Genomic DNA, 18,086 nt, shown 5'->3' with positions numbered 1-18,086 from the left:
TACCTGTGTGCTTTCTGCTCGCGCAACGAGGAAGTAAACCTACCCTGACGACGCCATCCGCCAGACGACAATCGGAAAGCAGTCCCTACACATTCCCGCGGGTAATCCAGCCGGCCGTCGGGCATGGGCGGAAGAATTCTTCGCTGGGGAAGTTGCTGGCGCGTGTGGTAGTCGTGAGGAGGCGAGGTCTTGCTTTTTGCTGGGGAGTGAGGGTGAGGTAGTCACGCGATGCACGGCTCCGAGGTGGAAGGTCCCACAAAGGTAGTCGGTGTCGGAGTGGATGTTGCTCCCGTTGCTCGCGTCATCGCCGGCTGGACTGGAAGGGGAGGGGACCAGAGTTGCCGTGGGTAGATTGGTTGGTCCCTTCCATGCCTGTCTATGTTCAGACAAGTGCGCACGAAGAGATATGGAAGGCGAGGAGCTGCTACCTACATGATGGATGGAGGGCCCGCCTTGGAGAAAGTATGGTTGGGTGCCTTTTGTGCGGCTAGTCATCCTGTCCCCGGCGTGGATGTTCACGAGGATATGACGTTTCAGTGAGAAACGAACCATCACCTGACCGGAGGAACGAGACCGGAGCTTGGTTCTCAAGTAAGGCAAGTACACAGCCGGAGGTCCAGGTCCAACTGGTCCATGTCCTTCTTGCTCTCGGGCGAGCTGATACCCGGGAAAGGTGCTGGGCAGGCGTCGCCGGAGGGGCCACACGGCGTGGGCTGCTCATCTTGTCTTCCCTATATTTTGCGTTTCCCTCCTCTTCTTCGTACAACCAACTTTCATCAACCAACATCCATCAACCAACATCCATCACCAGCCCACATCGTTCTGTCCAACAATCATGCCATCTCTTTTTGACAACCGGGATGAGGAAAGTTCTGGGCCCATGCCTTATGGTTACAAGGTAACTTGCCGGGCTCTCCGCCGGGACAAGATCCGAGCCGCCAGATTCTTTCAAGACCAGTTGCGAAAAAGCATCAAGTTCCGGGACTGGTCTTTCACCCGAGAGCGGTTTGCTTGCTAGATACACACAGACCTCGGTGTCCTGCACCAATATGTGGATAGAATCAGAGCTTGCCCAAACATGGTGAGCAAGGAATCCGAGTTCAGCCAGGTGGTGCAATATCTTGAATTTTACGCTCTTGCGGTGAGGAAGTGTATGTTTTTTGTCCCCTCACTATAGGCCAATAACTGATTGAGAGACAGACCTAGAAGCCACACATGGCGATCCTGCGCTCCCCCCGACTCCGGAGTCCCCTAGCGATCTACTGAGAACACACATCATTCCGCCAAGCTACTTCGTCAATGACCAACCACCAAAATTCCAGGCCGGGCTCCTTAACCTCCTCCAAATGGCTGCTTTCCCCGCTCAGTTTGCGGGCAGGTATAGCCTTTTGAGAGAATACGCACAACTCAATTTCAACACCAGTACGATGAATTGGGAGTTCTTCCACCTGCACGAAGACTGGAACCTGTTTGATCTGCCCCGAGACATGCAGACGCTGTGGAAAACCCATCGTTTCGCGCTGGAGTGTCTTGGTGAGACTGCCCGCTGTCCACGGAATCCCGCCATCGTTTTCGTCAAGCTTCGGCTTCACTGGTTACCGGAGGGCAGCTCTATGCCCAGTGACGCCGTCATTAACCTGGCTGACGAAGACATTCTGGAAATGATGAATCTGGAGCATTACGAGGAAGACACGTCTAGGTCTAAGGATGGGTTCGAGGTGATGTCGAAGCCTATATATCCTGATCAAGAGGATGGTTTTGAGGACGATGGGTTTGAGGGGTTGCGGCCTCTATATAAGACGGGGGATGTCTATTGCCTGCCTGTACCGAGAGAACAAGTCCTAAGGGTCCAGCAGGCTTTTGACCTTCAATGGCATCTCAGAGAGGCTGGGTTCATGGCTGGAATCAAATGTGCATGATGCGAGGTTTGGTATCATATCAACGAGCGATTGGGAAAAGAAGACACTAGCGAAAAGTTACTTGTATGCTTCTGGCAAGAAGTGCAGGATTAGCTTGCACTTGTTATGACCTGAACATGATTTCGTTTTTCTGCTTGCTACGATGACGTGGAATGGTGGAGTTCACACCACTGGAGCTGAGCCTCCCGTTACACCACAAGAACCACCATCAAGAACCCCAGCGAGAAAACGACATCTTGATAGCCAAGTTACATAGCATGGCTATTTCCAAAAGAAAGGCACATTCACATCATCACCACCCTGCTACCCTACCTACCTAGTACAGCCTCCTCTCCACCTTGACCAAAACCACCCCCTCCGTCTCGACCCCCCTCCCATCCATCAGATGCACAAACCTATACCCCTCCCTCAACCTATCCAACCTCACGCACGCCCACGCGGCCAAGCTGTCCTTTCCAATTTCGTCATCCCTCACCAAGAACCTGACAAAGCTCAGCTCTGGCACCACGCCGGGGATGCCCTTGAAGACCAGTTCTTGCCCTTTCCAGTCAGGGTCGACGGTGCCCTTGAGGGACTTGGTCTTTGCCTTGTACTCGCCCTCCTTTTCCTTGCCGTCGTCGGGGATCGAGGAAGAAGCGGCGGCGGTTGTGCCGTGCCGCTCGCCGGGCTCCTCGACGTGGATCTCGACCTTGAGGTAAGGGCGGAAGCCCGAGGGTTTGGTGTCGCCCAGGGGGAGGGGTATGTCCTGCGCCGCGAGGACGGCGATGGCGAGGTCCATTGTGTAGTGCGTCACCGCGTTTGCTTGGGGGGCGGTACCGGCGGAGGGAGGGGTTGGGGGGAGGGGTTTGTGGGGGCGGTAGCCTTCTGGCTTGAGAACATAGCCGTTTGTGCCTGCAAACATCCCCTCGTTTAGCATCATGCCTTCGTCCCAGTTTTGCCAGTTTAGTGCGACGACTTGGATCCCTTTGCGCCAAAAGACTGCTGGGTCGAGGTTTGACGATCGGATCCTTAACCCTGATGGGTAAGCCCGCATGAGGTAGCGGCGGTTGTGCTCAAACAGGTCCTGGGCTGATTTGGCGTGGACTTCGGAGACGCCGGACTCGGAGAGGGAGAAGATGTGGGTCGGCATTGAGGCTTCCGGTTGGGTTAGAGATTTGAAGGAGACGCCGCGGGTGTAGATGCCCAGTTTTGAGAGGGCGTGGATGATCTTGGAGGGTTTTTTTGGTTTGGTGGTGGAGAGGTCGATGTTTTCGGGGGGGGTGTCGCTGCCGGAGGGGGAGGTGGAGGAGGCGGATGGGGGAGGGGTGTATTTGACCTTGACGAGGATTTTACCCTTCAAGTCGCCGGGGGCGGGGAGGTATGTGGCGTCTTCTTTTGGTTCGGGGAGGAGGAGGTCGCCCCAGGTTTCGGTCATGATGGCTACCATGGTGAGTTGCTGTTCGGGGCTGCAGTGGACCTCGAGGGAGACGATGAGGGGGGAGTCGGTTGTTTCGAAGGCTGTTTCGCGGATTGCGAGGCAGACTTCGCGGAAGGAGACTTCTTTGGTGAGGGTGTAGCCGTGGTAAACACGAGGTTCCTTGAGGGAGAGGGCGCGGTGGATGGTTGGGCCTGCTGGGCCGGAAGAGGTCGAGGTTGACCTGGTCAGGGGCGCGCCTGAGTCTGTGCTGGAACCTATTTTTGATGATGAGTTTGCGGTCTTCTTTTCCTTGTTTTTGTCCTTCGCAGAGGGAGGTGATGTGGGAGTGGGCGATTTGCTGGCAGGTTTGGTGATGGTGCTGGATCGGGGGGTGGTGATGGTGGAAGCAGTGCTGATATGTTTGTCCAATTTCTTACCCAAAGACGTCTTTTCCAACTTGCTCGTCAGGGAGCTAGGAAGCTTGTCCTTGACCGAGCTCAGTCTCTTCTTGGACTTGGACGTGACCCCTTCCTCGTCACTGCTACTGATGCTGGTATCGCTGTCGGAATCCGGCTCATCTCCATCCCAGACATCCACCTCGATGCATCTGCAACCTCTCTTCAAAACGTTCCTGTAGGCATCGGCGCTGGAGTCACTCGACAGCTGGTTTCCGGTCAAGTAGGTGTTGTGGCTGGAGCTGATGAAGTAGGCAGATAGGGGCCAAGAAAGGTCGACTTCCTCAGGGGGTGCAACGGCACTGGTCACTTCTGAAGTCATGTACTTGAGAAAAGTGCCCAACTCCCAGTCCTTATCGTCAGCCAGTTCCAGGGCAAGTTCCGAGGGTGTATCGTGTTGAACCGTCTTCAGGAAAACAGCCGTCTGTTCGGGGGTCCAGCTGTCCTTGCCGTGGGCACTGTAGACCTTTCTGAGATGATCAAGGACATGAGGCTTGAGATCTCTCACTCGGTGCACGCGGCCAGAGACACCACCACCGGCTTGGTGTGCACCATCGGGAAGATGTTCGTATGCTGCCGCCATATTGTGTCACTCTGTAAAGAGCTCAAGCAAACAGCCGATAGAAAGCAAGTGTGTAAGTAAGTAAAAGGGGGTGAAAAGCAAGCAGGTTAGGTTCGTTCCCAAGAGACAAGTTTTGCAAATGTTTTTTCAGTGAGGTACCCAAGAAACAGAGCAGTTGAAGTGAGTGAGAAGCCGCCAAGAGGCAGAGCAAAAGGCCAAGAATCGGGTCTCGATAAGGCCTCCAACAACAGCTGTGTTGACCTCTTAAAATATCTCACAAAATTAATAGCGAGCTGCCTCCTTGGAGCAACAGTGAGGCAGCTCCCAAGCACAACCCCGCCATTGGCAAGCTCCCCCGTGGGGTGTGCCAATGTGGTCATTACGTTTCACTAAGACCCCGCTCCACTTGCAGCTTTCAGCTGTGAACTGGGCTTTTTCAGATAGAGAGAAAGGATCATGCTGCAACCTGCAGGATGGCTTATCCCGAGATACAAATCACAGGTGAAAAAGACAAAGTACAAAGCATTGCCTTCGGCTAACTGCTGACTGCGTCATCTCTGCTCATTTCCGCCGTCTTGTGGCCATCGGGGAAGTTGACTGCATGACATGGTCGTCAAAAGTGTGGCCACATGCAATTCAGGGGGTAGGGGGAGGGTGACCTTCAAGGTGCTCGGCTCAACCCATCCCACGTGGACTAGGACTTGGACCTTCAGCCTCAACTTCATTCTTTCTTGATCTACTGTCTACTATCTACTCCATCCCACCCCCGGGCAACTCCTCCAACCATCCATCCAAATCCTCCTTCACCTTCCTCTGAATCGAGCACTTGTTCGCATTGACAATACTCTGGCTCTTCAGCGTCGGACAGTTCAGCCTGTCCTGAATCAAATCACTATTGCAGTTCGCATCCATCGCCCGCTGCAGCGCATCCCCCTTCCACCCAAAGATGTAATCCCCGTGGTTGCCATACCCAGTCTTGTCACCAAACGACCACACAAACGGCTGCGACCCATCCGCTGGCCAGAGCGCCTTGTTGTTGAACGGCCGGGTGTCCCAGTATGTCTCATAAAACACCTCAGGGATCTTGATGGGGTGGGTAGAGGGGCAGTTCCGGTTGACGGGGTAGGCAACGTGGCTTTGGTGGTCGGGTGAGTCGGTGTTTTTGCCGTCCCAGCAGGTAGGGAAGCGGACGGTGACCATGATTCCTCCTGCGCAGGTGTCGGTGGGGAAGTCATATCGATATCCTGAGCGCGTCATGGGGGAGGCGAGGCAGGTGAACTGCAGGGCTGGGTTGGTGCGGGCTTGGGCTTGGGTGCGGAAGGCGGGGTTGCCCACTACCATGCGGAAGCCGGGCTTGAAGGCTGTGACCGGGCCATTGGAGATGTAGTAGACTGTTTGGCCTCCGTTGGATGCCGAGTAGCCCAGGCCGTTGCCGATGGTGTTGACACGCTTATAGGTGCCGTTTCGGGCTTTGAAGAAGAGCACGGCGGTCCAGTAGTTGGAGAAGTCTTCGGTGAACTGGCAGGAGGTGCAGGTTGAGGATTCGGAGATGTCGTTGACATTGGGGTCCATAGTGACGTTGAATGAGTTTCCACCGACGATTTGATGAAGATGGGGAGACGGGACTTGGCCGGGGTTGACGAGAGGGTCGAGACGGTCGACGACGAGCTGGGAGCAGGAGAATCGGAGCATGGCTGCCCGTACGCCTGTCAAGGGCACGATGGCCGCTGTGAGAACATTGGTCCAGTGCATGGTGAGTAAAGTATGGTCGCTGGCGTTCCTCTCTCGTTGGGCTCACTCGATACTCCTGAGTATGGATCAGACCAGGCAAGAGACTATATGACTAGGACACAGAAACCTCTGCCATTTAAATACACAACGAGCTCGACTTTGACAGTGTCGATCGAGACCTCGTCCTCGCAAAAATCAAGTACCGACCTTTTGTCAGCCAGCCATGTACCCCGTTCCAAGATTTGCTCATCAAGTCAACCATTCCGTTAATAACAAGCACTTAGAATAGTGACATGGTATTGGATATGTGCCCTGTGCATGCTTTGTGGGGTACATCGGCAGTCGAAGTCTTCGCTTGTAATGCAGCACCGAATATATTAGGCTGTCGTTACTTCCCGCTCCCGTTACCTTCAAGGCCGTATAGGGCCAAGGCGGGCTGTCAAGATCCCAATCGGGTGTTTTCTGATTGACGGGAAAATCATATCGAGCACGTGGAACGAGTTCAATTCATTCAATAAAGGTCAACAACAAAGTTGTTGGGAGTACGAGGTCAACTTACCAGTAGTTCTGATGAAGAGTCATGACACGGCGTCCTTTTCTGTCTACACACCATCCGTAAATTATAACCTCCACTGTTTAAACAACGCCTTGTTGAATGTTTGAACCTGGCAGTCCATGATTTGGATTCGCTTTGATTTACCGCATATCGGTTCGCCAAGTCTACTCTGGTGACTTTGATGGAGGGAGATGAGGCCGCCACGAAGGAGCCAACCACCGAGAACAAAGTTTGGACGAAAATGAATCTCGGATATCTTTAGCTGAATATATGGTAAGTCTTACGTCTGATTACCTATGTATCAATATGCTCTCGGCTCGATTTATATGATATGGGCACCCAAAACTTGGCTTCACCATGTTATCATTCCTATACAGGCGAAGAATATAGGAAGACAACGAATAATTCTCTTGATTCAATGAGAAGTGAGTTTTGGCTTATGAAAGATGATGTCAGGGCTCCCATTGCCTGCCGGGATAGCTTATCGTCAGCCGATAAGCAGTTGTGGCTGGTGAAGTTCCACTTTAATTGATGGTTGACATCTCTCGCGCGTCCTCAGTTTGCGACAATGCGACAACACCACCCAACTTCCACTTCCAGTCCCTTTTCACGTCACCACAGGACACAATGAGCAAACCAGTTATCTCCTTCGGCCTCAAAAAATCCGGCCCCACCTCTAAAAAACCCTCCCTCCCCGCGCGCAAAAAGCCAGCCCCCTTCGGCGGCCTAGGCGACGACGACGACGAAGACAACGAAGCTCCCCAAACCTCAGTATCAATCACCGAAATCGACGGCTTCGACACCCCCTCATCAATAAATAACCACAACGACTCCGACTCACGAAAAAGACACAAAAAATTCTCCAAACCCCCTTCCGCCCCCCCAAGCAAAATCCCATCATCCAAAACCCTCCAACCAACAGGGGAATTCACCGACCTCTCCAGCGCTCTAGCCTCCCGAAAATACGCCAAAGAAGCTGAGTCCGCCGACCCTTCCATCTACGACTACGATGCCGTCTACGACTCCTTCAAGGCTGCCAAAAAGCCCAAGTCTGAAGACGAGGCAGCCGCGGAGAAGAAACCAAAGTATTTCTCTGCTCTCCAACAAGCTGCCTCGCAAAGAGAAAGGGATAGGCAAATAGCGGAGGAAAAGCGCCTAAAACGAGAACGGGAGGCAGAGGGGGAGGAGTTTGCTGATAAAGAAAAGTTCGTCACCGAGGCGTATAAGCGGCAGCAGGAGGAGAATAGGCGGTTGGAAGAGGAGGAGAAGAGGAGGGAGGAGGAAGAGGCCAAAAAGAATAAGGGGAAGGGGATGACGGATTTTTATAAAAAGATGCTGGAGCAGAAGGAGCAGGAGCATGCGGCTATTGTTTTGGCGGCGCAAAATGCGGCGAAGAAGCCAGATGGCGAAGCTGAAGCTGGGCCAAAAGAGGAGGAGGAAAAGAGCGCGACTGAGAGGGCTAGGGAGATTAATGCGCAGGGTGGGAATGTGTTGATTAATGATGATGGGGAGGTGGTGGATAAGAGGCAGTTGCTGAAGGGGGGATTGAATGTGGCGCCGAAGAAGAAGGCGGAGGTACAGCAGGAGAAGGCGAGGCAACAGGAGAAGGCGAAGAGCAATGGCCCAAGCCAGGGAAGTAGGGGTGTTTATGCACCTGGTGGGAAACAAGCTATGCGGGAGAGGCAGACGAGGATGCTGGAAGCGCAGCTTGAGGAGACGCTCAAGCGGTCGAGGCAGGAAGAGGCGGAGGAGACGGCCAAGATTGAGCTTGCGACAAAGAGCAGGAAGACGGAGGCGGATGTGTCGAGCGCGAAGGAGAGGTATCTTGCGAGAAAGAGAGCTGCGGAGGAAGCCAAGAAAAAAGAGCCATGAAATACTTGCATGGCTTTTGGGGTGGAGGACGACGGACCGCAAAAATAAGATTCATCTGTTGCACCTCAGCCATTTGGGTATCTGTATTCATATACAACTCTGCCCATCCCTGCCCGTTGCTCTATGCCAATATCGTACAACATAGTATCATTACATGTCCCAAGCCAATGATTTAGTGGTTTCCCTCAGCCCCTTGCCGTAACCTCCGGATGTAGGTGCCGTTGACCTCGTTCCAGGACGCAATGTACTTCTCGACGCAGTAGGACATGCAGGTCTTTTCGCTCGAGGAGAGGGAGGTGCCGGGCTTGGGAACGCACTTCTCAAAACAGCTGCCGGTGATACCCTGGAAAAAACAAAACATGTTAGGGACTGGGATCAATTGTGAGAGAGGCGCGAGGTACCTCGATAAGAGCACGGGCGTTGGCTGTGTTGGTCTCTTGGAGAGTGGCCTGCACGATGGCTTTCTTGACACCTTCGGAATCCATTGTAAGAGGTTTTTTTTTTTTTTTGGCGGATTGATGTTTCTGTGTTTTGAAGGGTTCGAATTCAGTTGGTAACAAATAAATGGGCCGGATTTGGGGGACGTCGATCGAGGTTAGGACTGGAGATGCATGCGACTTCCAAGGCCTCGAAAAAGTCCAAGCATGCAGGTGAGGTGTGGCGTATGCTGGAGCTCTGTTGTGGCTGACCCTGCCAGGAATCTTTGGTGGGTGCAGCGATTTGATATGGTCTGTGCTTTTCCTGTTCCTCTGGGCAAGCCATCCTGGGCTTCCTTTCAGCAATCAAACACCTTGTTGACCATCACTCGTCGACTACTTCATCAAGACATTGTTTTTGCACTGCCTTTCATCCGGCCAGACTTGAAGTGAACCCATTTCAGCAAGACACAATCGCTATCATGCTGAGCACCATCAGAAGCCGACTCCTTGGCAAAGCCACAGCCAATGCTGACATATGGAGTATCATCGCAACCTGAACCAATGGCCTGCCACGCCCACATCGCTCCTCTATCTCACCAGTTCTCCTTGACAGAACATTAGTCCAGCTCCGGCAAGAGCTACTCGATATGGGTGAAGCCATTAATTATGACGACTACACAGTGGCATGGATGTGCTTCGATGAGCTTGTTGAGACAACACTTCTGCTTATGTTCGACGAGGAGCATGGCACAGTTCGAAGCTCGCGCTCAAAGCTTAAAGATGTTATCCAGCAGTTCATATTCGGCAGAGCATTCGTAAGGGAGATGTTGTGGTTAGCAACCTCTCTGACGACGGCAGTTTGGAATACTTGCGTGGAGGCCCATTGGATGAATCCCTTAGGAGAATCGACACTCAAGCTGAGCCGTTTGGTATCTATCAAAACTCATGTTGCGAGCCGGGCAACCCTAGGCCGCAAGTCATTATCACCCCTAACACTAAAGGCTTCGGAATGTCACCATTTGGGGATGGCACTCTTCAGGGGTTGGTGTGGGGATTCGACACCTTCCCTCACTTCTAATTCAAGGCGTCACGGACAACTGCAAGGCCGACGACTCACTGGGTTATCCTGCGGCCACAGTTGCAGCTTGTGTGAGGCAGATAATCACTGAACTATTTGCCTCAAAACAACTGTTGCCAACGTTAGTTCCCATCGTCACCTGTGTTTTGTGAGTTCATGCCGATGCTTTGCAAGCTTCCCTAGTCGTTGCTGCAACAGGAGAATCGAAGACACTCTATACTTAGGGGCATCTGGATGGCTTACAGCAAGTGATTTCACTACACGCTATCCCGCCTATATCAAACAACGATTTCCCGGGACCTGGTTATCGGTGCTATCCTCTGAAGCGTATCGTTCATGGTTACTCAGTCCGAATCGCAACATCTTAGTTTGCACAGGCAAAGAAGGGATTGGCAAAACAATTATGGCATCGACTATCATCCAAACCCTACAAGACAGATTCCGCGAAGATACCACGACAGGAGTCGCGTACGTCTACTTGGGTGACCTTCCCACCGAGCAAGGTCTACCACCTATCTCATCTTGTGTTTATTCCAGCAACTAGCGCAGAGCCTGTCAGATGTCCACACACCATTGATTGCCACAAATGCCCATTTACCAGCCGCTGATGATCTCGCCGCCATCCTCCAAGGCCTGGATTGGGTTGTTGCAAGATTTTCACGATTGTGGATCATCTTGGACGGCATCAACCATTGCCCGCCAGATATCCAAAGCGAATTATTCAAGTAGATGCTTAAACTCCAGGAAAACCACGGCCTCAAGCTGTTACTCACCACATCAGAGCCTATTCCCGAGGCTTTCAAGCGACGGAAAGGCGTCTTGCATCTGAAGATACGACCCAGACATGAAGATCTTGCCCGATATGTGACAGCAAATCTTTTTCGTTTGTCGTTTACCCGCCAGAGAGACAGAGAACTCACGAATCGAGTCATCAATGAGCTCCTTCTGTGGTCAGATCAGAGGTGAGTAACGAGGATAGTGGTGAGGTGCCATGTCGTGGTAGTCATCATCCACACAATCATCGATCATAACTAACTGTTGTCATCTGATAGTTTCCAATTAGTCAAAACACATCTGGATGTACTGACAGGTACAGTGCCCCCAAGCACGTTCCTTTGTCAACCGGCTTCCTCTCTCTCTACATTAGAGACTCGTGGCCTGGTTGTGGCGGTATCTACAAACAACCAGACCAATGTCACAGCCTTCTTGAACCATGGCGTGGATGTCAACACCACCGACAGCCTCGGCAATGCACCTCTTGCTTGGGCTGCTGAAGCAGGGTATGAGGCCCTTGTTGACATGTTGCTGAGCAATAATCAAATAGCTGTTAACCGTCGAAATCACGCCGGCCACGCCGGCAACACCGGCCTTTCACCCGCCGCAAGCCGAGGGCATGTCACAACTGTTGAGAAACTTCAATTGCACGGTGCAAACCGCAACTTGAATGGTGCCCTTGAGCATGCCGCAAAAGGTGGACATACCGCACTGGTGAAGCTGTTGTTGACCAGTAAACTCCGTGGTCTGAACTTGAGGGTCGGGCGCTCGGGATCTTTATGGCATGAGAGCCTTTCGACTTATGACCCATACGCCAATCTTCTATCGGTCGCTGTTGAAGAGGGACATGTGCAGCTTGTCAGTTTCTGCTCGCACAGGACGGTATAGACAAGGCTGTCAGGTTTCCCCAATATGGCCAAGACATGGACATGTTGACCTACGCGATTCAAAGGCGCTGTGACGAAGTCGCCGAACTGCTATTCAGGCAGGCCGAGATGGGTTTCTTAGACCCGATAGCCTCCCAAAACGCTGTGCGGGACCTTCTGCTTCGGGCTGCCAAGGCTGGATGCGCGAGTTCTTCGATTGCTCCTGTCAAAATATCGTGCTGACCCAAATCATGAGCCTATTAGCTTTTCCGAACTTTTGGCTAGTGGTGATGCATCAGCCGTATGCCTGTTGATGGAGATCGAAGGCGTAGTCCCGAGCTACATGGACAAAGAGGGCCGGACAGCACTAATTGTTGCAGCAATGGTTGAAAACGAGAAGGCTGTGGATATTCTCCTAGAAGACCCGACACTGGATCCCAATCATCGAGACCAAACAGGGCGGACAGCACTGGCCTGGGCAGCACTGAGAAGCCATCGATCGATACTGGCAAGGCTGCTCGCGATGGAGAGCATTGATGCTGACATCGTGGATGTCAATGGGAAAACGCCCCTCCTAGAATTATGCACCAGCCTTGACAACTGGAATAGCGGAGCAGAAAACGAAGCAGTTATTCGTCAGCTCCTTGCTTCTGGTCGAGTCAACATTAACGCAAGGGACAGCGAAGGGAGAGTGGCTGTAATGATGGTGGCAAAAACTGCCACTGAAGCCCATTTCCGGCTGTTTCTTTCTCAGCCAGGTATTGAACTTGAAGCGGAAGACGAGAACAGGGCAAATGTGTTGCTACACGCCGGCATTGGGGAAAACTGGAGGGGGGTGGAAATATTGCTGGAGCTGGGCCGGCTTGACTTGAACTGCAAAATATCGGATGAAGCGTCTCACGAATTACGTCTCCGCGGGCAAACAATCTTTAGCATGGCGATGGCACACGGGCCGGAACGTGTCAGGGAGAGGCTCTTCATGGAAAATGACATCGATGTCAACACCCAAGACAGAAATGGTAACACGTTGCTGAAGCTGGCAACGGAATATGGGCATGCGAGCATTGTTGACAGGATCCTCGGCATTGAGGGTGTGAATCCCAATATCACTGCTCATGCTGGAGAAACAGACCTCATGGCCGCCATCAATGGCCTGTCCGAAGAAATGGCAGACACCTTGTTGAAACACAAGTCGGTTGACCCAGAGAAACGCAATCCTGACGGACGGACGCCGCTTTCTTTGGCAGCGGAGCGAGGTTTGCTACAAACCGTCAGGCGGCTTCTCAGCTTTGACCAAGTCGACCCTGATCCCAGAGATAACGACGGTCGAAGCCCGCTGTCCTGGACTATCTCGCCATCTTGGAACCTAAGGCCTCAAGACACGGCGGCTAGTCGAAAAAAGGTGGCGCAAGAACTGCTCGAAACTGGCCGGGTTGATCTCAATGCCGAGGATACCGAAGGATATACTCTGGTGGAACGAGCAATTGGTGATTCTCGTGGGGATGTTATTATGGAATTGCTTCTGGCCAGAGAAGATGTCAACCTCAATCGCGTGGACAAGCAGGGCGGGACTTTCTCAAGATGGTTCTAGATCGAAGAGAGCCTGTTCTGTCACGGAAGATCTGTGGAATACCTGGTGTTTGCTCTGAGGATCTTGAAATTCTCGACAATCCTCCTGTCACACACGCGTCAGAAGACACCTCGAGCGAAGGCGAGGACCGAGTGATAATGGCAATGAAGTGGGGCAGGGGTCTGACTGGCTGTCGACTGGAGCTGGGAGTACAGCGCGAAGCTGACTATGATGGCGACCGCGCGGAGGAATGGAGTCTCTGCAAGAGATGCGATACCATCAACCTCGATGAGGCCTTTTCTCGACGATCGAGCTCATACTGGGGCAATCTGATCGCGAAGTTTGACGAGCCGCCATCAGAGAAAAGTCAGCAGTTATGTGGACTCTGCAGGCTGATAGCCAGCGTGCACCCGGCCCCCTCTGCGGATTCCAATACGGCAGAAGAGCAGGACCAGTTCGAACTACGAGCGTTTTCTGGCCTCCTCATTTTGGCTGTGCGAAGGCTCGGAAGACTTTTAATCGAATTTGCCAGAAGACTTGATCGACACCCTGTTCCTTGCAGTTGTCACCAGCAGCGGCATGAAATCTGATGGTTACCCTGATATGCAAAATATGAGCGACATCAACGGCTCAGAAACCTTTGAGCCCGTGATACGTTCGGGGTTTATAGCCCGCGTTGGCTCAAACTGCTCTTATAGAGGGCGGGCTCTCTCAGTCAAACACGTGCCATTTAATGAGGTGGATTTCGGGCAGATCAAGAGCTGGATCGCAGATTGCACTGGAAACCATTCAGACGCTGTCTGCAACCCAACCCAGGTTCATGAAATCCCACACTTTCGGCTTATTCACTGCGCGACGAGGGATATCGTCCATATAGATACAGCGCCGCCGCCACACACCGCCTTGAGTTACGTCTGGGGTGCCGTCCAAGATGGTCCGCAGAACCAGCATAGTCTTGCCGGCCTCAAAATGGAAACAGTCGTGGAGGATGCGATCAAGGTTACTCTCGCTCTAGGCTACGAGTATCTCTGGGTAGATCGATATTGCGTTGACCAGACGCCCGGATCGGTCAAAGACGAGCAGCTACGGCACATGAACTTTGTATACCATGGCGCGGAGGTCACCATCATCGATGCAGCAGGAGAAGAGTCATCCTTTGGCCTACCGGGTGTGAGCCAACGATTTCGAAAACGGCCGCCGGCGAGAAAAGTGCAGGGACACATCCTGACTACCATCCCTCCTGAGCCGAGCCGTGAAATAAAGTCGTCTAAGTGGGCCACTCGGGGGTGGACCTACCAGGAGGGATTGCTTTCTCGGCGCCGTCTATTCTTTACGCAGTACGAGGTGTCATTTGAGTGCGGTGGCATACTTGCCAGAGAGGCCATCACCGTGCCCCCTATACTAAGCAAGTTCTCAACTCGGCTACGCAACACTCGAAACAATAGGGATCGCCTCCAGCCCAGCTCATGGCTCTTCCCCTTGGGTGGTGTCACCAACATGGAGGAAGACGACTTGGGGGTGCATCAACGACTATCGGAGTACGCACCACGGCAACTGACGTATGAGCTCGATGCTTTGAATGCGATGCTGGGGGTTCTTCAGTTGTATTTGTCGTTGCCGCAACCGGCTTATCACCTCTGTGGCATTCTTATTGTTCCACAGACGCATAGATATGACTGGTCTCCGGGTGGCCCGTCTGTGTACGTGGATGTTGACCCTAATACTGTGGCGGCGAATCTGGCGGGGTTTGTTTATGGTTTGCTGTGGACTTGTCGTCAGCCGGGGACACGACGGGGGGGATTTCCCAGCTGGTCGTAGACTGGGTGGACGGGCACGGCAAAGTTTGAAGGGCCACGGCGTCAGTGGGATAGTTTGGCTGATGTGTCGATTGTGGAAGAGGGGAAGAAAGGGCTGCTTTCGTGGGGGGGGGTTATTTTGGTCTTGGTGATTGGGAGAAGAGGTATCGGTTTGGGCATCATCATGTTTTGGAAGTGGAAGGTTATGTGGGGTATGTCACTTTGCGGGAGGATACGCGGTATAAATGGTTGGATGGGTTTATTGCTACTATGGAGGTTGGTGATGCGTGGACGGATGGGGGTTTTGTGTTGACCAAGAGATGTGATGATGAGGGGGGTGAAGGGGAGTTTCGTAAGAGGTTGCTGAGGGAGACGTGGATGGCGGTGGTGATGATGAGCAATCATGTTTTGGTTGTTGAGCAACAGGCGAGTGGGCTCTGGGAGAGGATGGGGGTTGCGGAGATGTGGGTAGGTCGTTGGATTGGGCCTCAACCGGATGGTGGGGAGGGGTTAGAGAGGAGGAGGTTGTTGCTTGGGTAGGGGGAAGATAGGGGGTGGGATGGGGTCGAGAGATGATGGGACTGCTCAGGGATATATATATGCTACGGTCTGGTATGGCATCAATCAGAACTTGAGCTGTATCACCAATCAACGTTTTGAGGGACAGTGGACAAGGCCGTGTTGTTATTTCCCCGAGACATTTGGACTAATTTCTCAGTCTCTTGACTAGCCTTTATGGCGTCTCGATTTTGTAGAAGGTACATATATCAATTTCAAGTCCATTCTATTATCAAGCCCCTATCGTAGGTAGCATCTGAGGCGATGAGTCTGTACAGAATATTGCCATATCTTCTGCATAATCAACGTGATTTATTGGCCAGCTGACCCAAGGGCTCGTGCATTTCGAAGCTGAAGCGGCTCCACTCGTCGCCCAACAGGGGTAGCTCCCCAGCCCCCAAAGACCCGAACCCAGGCAGCCCGCAGCGTCCAAAAGGCCAGCTCACTACGAAGTCCAAACACCAGGTGCCAGTTTCCAACGGGAGTCGAAGACATCCAATCCGACGACAGCCGGGGGCAAAGAAGTAACACTCGGCTGAAGTTGCGCTGTACCGGACGAACGAACGACCACGACAATCATTATCTGCCTCTTTTCTTTTTTCTCACCACTGCATCTTTCTGTACACCTGGCCTCGGTCAAGCTACCCTTATTTTTTTCGACAACTACTCTACCACGCCACACACGACCACCACACTGCGAATCTTGACATCACCCACCCCGATTTTCCTTCTCGGCCTGCACCTCGATTCTTGACACACGACGCGCACACTGCTGCCGATCGGCACACCAACTCTACGAACACAGACCTGCCCATTGGCGACAACCACAATGCTGTTTAAGTCGACCCTGTCAGCCCTGTGGCTGGCTGCGTCTGCTTGGGCCGCCGGCCAGAATGACGAAGGGGATGTCAAGAGCATAGGGGTATGCAGAGCCACTTGCTGGGAGATGCTGCTTTCGTCGAGGGATCAGTTAGAGCTAACAGGTGTTATAGTTGAGGACACACACACTCGTGCAGGTGCGCATGCTCGAATTTCAAGCCCGATCGCATGTTCGATGGGAAAATATATGACTGACGACGAACCATGATAGCCCTACCTTGACAGTGACATGCAAAGTCGGTGGTATGACTTTGGAGGGGACACGATTATCCGTACCGACCAGTAAATCCCCCCTCGAGTCTTGAAGGCTATCCAAGAAGAAATGCTGATCGTTGATGCGCAGGTACATCCGCCTGACCTCGGACCACCCCTCGCAGATGGGATGGCTCTTTAGCAGAGTGCCATTGACCGCCACAAACTGGGAAATCGAGGTGGAATTCAAGATCCACGGCAAGGGCCAGCTCTACGGCGACGGGTTCGCCATGTGGCTCACACGAGAGCGCGGCAAGATGGGCCCCGTCTTTGGCGCCGCCGACAAGTTTGAGGGTCTCGGTATCTTTTTCGACACGTACAAGAACAACCGCCCCGGCGTCGTGTTCCCCTACGTCATGGCCATGGTTGGCGACGGCCACACCTCGTACGACAAGGACACCGACGGAAAGAGCACCGAGTTTGCCGGCTGCTCGGCCAGGGGCATCAGGCACGCCACCGTTCCCACCAAGCTTCGCCTGACGTACTTCCAGGACAAGTACCTCAAGCTGGAGCTGCAGTACAAGAGCGAGGGCGAGTGGACCATGTGCTTTGAGACGAACACTCCCCCCACGATTCCCCAGGTGGCGTACCTGGGCTTCAGCGCCGAGACGGGCGAGCTGAGCGATAATCACGACATCATTTCGATCAATGCGAAGAATCTGTATACGTCCCAGCCGAACGCGGGCAAGTCTACTCCTGGGAGCAACAAGGGGGGCAAGAAGTCTTATGGCGGACAGGAGGGGGGTAGCAGCTGGACTTGGTTCTTTATGAAGATTTTCTTCTTCTTTGCGGTGCTGGGTGGTGCGTATGTTGGGTTTACTGCGTACAGGGCCAAGAACCAGAGGAGCCACCGGTTTTAGTGGATGGGTAGAGCAGAGCAATTGACATCAGCAGCCACGGAACGGCATGGGGAAGATGGTGATGCAGGGAAGCTCGACCTTGAAACGGGTATCAGAAGAAGACGAACTCGTCGGAAGGGACGGAGTGCGCGGGTGGCTCCTTTCTCATATTTATCGCCGAATTGGGTGAAGTAGGGATAAGCCGAGATGGTCGTGTCCACACACTGGATCTGAACGTGTTGCTTGGGTGTGGGCGGGAAAGGGCATAAGCTGGATGCGGGATGGTTGTCATGTGTATGGGTCATGCTCTTGGTTTTTGTTTTCATATATATGGGTGATCATTGGAGGTTAGGCGAAAACGCTTGCCTTTTTCGGACGGATACAACAATTGTCCGGTACCGGTGGACTGCGGCCAAGACCTGAGTAGTCTACTTGCGTGAGACTCATACGGCCTCTTGTGACACTTATCCTTGCGGTATTCAGTAGATATTAATGCTATTTAACGTTTGATATCGTGGTGGTCTACTATGGTTTATCTTTATCTTATTTTTATTTCTTTGATTA

At 52.9% G+C, this 18,086-nt stretch overlaps 8 protein-coding genes across 8 annotated transcripts, besides 1 other annotated feature; 5 read left to right on the top strand and 3 right to left on the bottom strand.

The window, feature by feature from the left end:
- Positions 1-1,078: 1,078 nt before the first annotated feature.
- PODANS_7_8970 (uncharacterized protein) lies at positions 1,079-1,919 on the top strand (the record flags this gene model as incomplete). The annotated part of the gene is made up of 2 exons (XM_001908228.1): positions 1,079-1,151; positions 1,201-1,919. The coding sequence occupies 2 exons, from the start codon at positions 1,079-1,081 to the stop codon at positions 1,917-1,919; spliced, it is 792 nt and encodes a 263-aa protein (XP_001908263.1).
- A 316-nt stretch (positions 1,920-2,235) lies between these two features.
- PODANS_7_8960 (uncharacterized protein) lies at positions 2,236-4,353 on the bottom strand (the record flags this gene model as incomplete). The annotated part of the gene is made up of 2 exons (XM_001908227.1): positions 2,236-3,590; positions 3,753-4,353. The coding sequence occupies 2 exons, from the start codon at positions 4,351-4,353 to the stop codon at positions 2,236-2,238; spliced, it is 1,956 nt and encodes a 651-aa protein (XP_001908262.1).
- A 729-nt stretch (positions 4,354-5,082) lies between these two features.
- PODANS_7_8950 (uncharacterized protein) lies at positions 5,083-6,084 on the bottom strand (the record flags this gene model as incomplete). The annotated part of the gene is made up of 1 exon (XM_001908226.1): positions 5,083-6,084. The coding sequence occupies one exon, from the start codon at positions 6,082-6,084 to the stop codon at positions 5,083-5,085; it is 1,002 nt and encodes a 333-aa protein (XP_001908261.1).
- Positions 5,237-5,374: a repeat region (rgion duplique sur le chromosome 5).
- Positions 6,085-7,150: 1,066 nt separating the features above from the next.
- On the top strand, positions 7,151-8,491 carry PODANS_7_8940 (uncharacterized protein; the record flags this gene model as incomplete). Its single annotated transcript, XM_001908225.1, has 1 exon — positions 7,151-8,491. One exon carries the CDS (start codon positions 7,151-7,153, stop codon positions 8,489-8,491), a length of 1,341 nt encoding a protein of 446 aa, XP_001908260.1.
- Positions 8,492-8,663: 172 nt separating this feature from the next.
- On the bottom strand, positions 8,664-8,976 carry PODANS_7_8930 (uncharacterized protein; the record flags this gene model as incomplete). Its single annotated transcript, XM_001908224.1, has 2 exons — positions 8,664-8,834; positions 8,893-8,976. 2 exons carry the CDS (start codon positions 8,974-8,976, stop codon positions 8,664-8,666), a joined length of 255 nt encoding a protein of 84 aa, XP_001908259.1.
- A 2,965-nt stretch (positions 8,977-11,941) lies between these two features.
- Positions 11,942-13,219, top strand: PODANS_7_8920 (uncharacterized protein; the record flags this gene model as incomplete). The annotated part of the gene is made up of 1 exon (XM_001908223.1): positions 11,942-13,219. One exon carries the CDS (start codon positions 11,942-11,944, stop codon positions 13,217-13,219), a length of 1,278 nt encoding a protein of 425 aa, XP_001908258.1.
- Positions 13,220-13,777: 558 nt separating this feature from the next.
- Positions 13,778-15,016, top strand: PODANS_7_8910 (uncharacterized protein; the record flags this gene model as incomplete). The annotated part of the gene is made up of 1 exon (XM_001908222.1): positions 13,778-15,016. One exon carries the CDS (start codon positions 13,778-13,780, stop codon positions 15,014-15,016), a length of 1,239 nt encoding a protein of 412 aa, XP_001908257.1.
- Positions 15,017-16,381: 1,365 nt separating this feature from the next.
- On the top strand, positions 16,382-17,543 carry PODANS_7_8900 (uncharacterized protein; the record flags this gene model as incomplete). The annotated part of the gene is made up of 4 exons (XM_001908221.1): positions 16,382-16,474; positions 16,545-16,568; positions 16,643-16,713; positions 16,775-17,543. The coding sequence occupies 4 exons, from the start codon at positions 16,382-16,384 to the stop codon at positions 17,541-17,543; spliced, it is 957 nt and encodes a 318-aa protein (XP_001908256.1).
- Between the last annotated feature and the right edge of the window lie 543 nt (positions 17,544-18,086).

This window comes from Podospora anserina, chromosome 7, assembly GCF_000226545.1.
Source record: "Podospora anserina S mat+ genomic DNA chromosome 7, supercontig 1".
NCBI classification, from domain to species: domain Eukaryota; kingdom Fungi; phylum Ascomycota; class Sordariomycetes; order Sordariales; family Podosporaceae; genus Podospora; species Podospora anserina.
The sequence above is the reverse complement of the archived record's forward strand: the minus strand, read 5'-3'. Positions and strand labels throughout refer to the sequence as shown.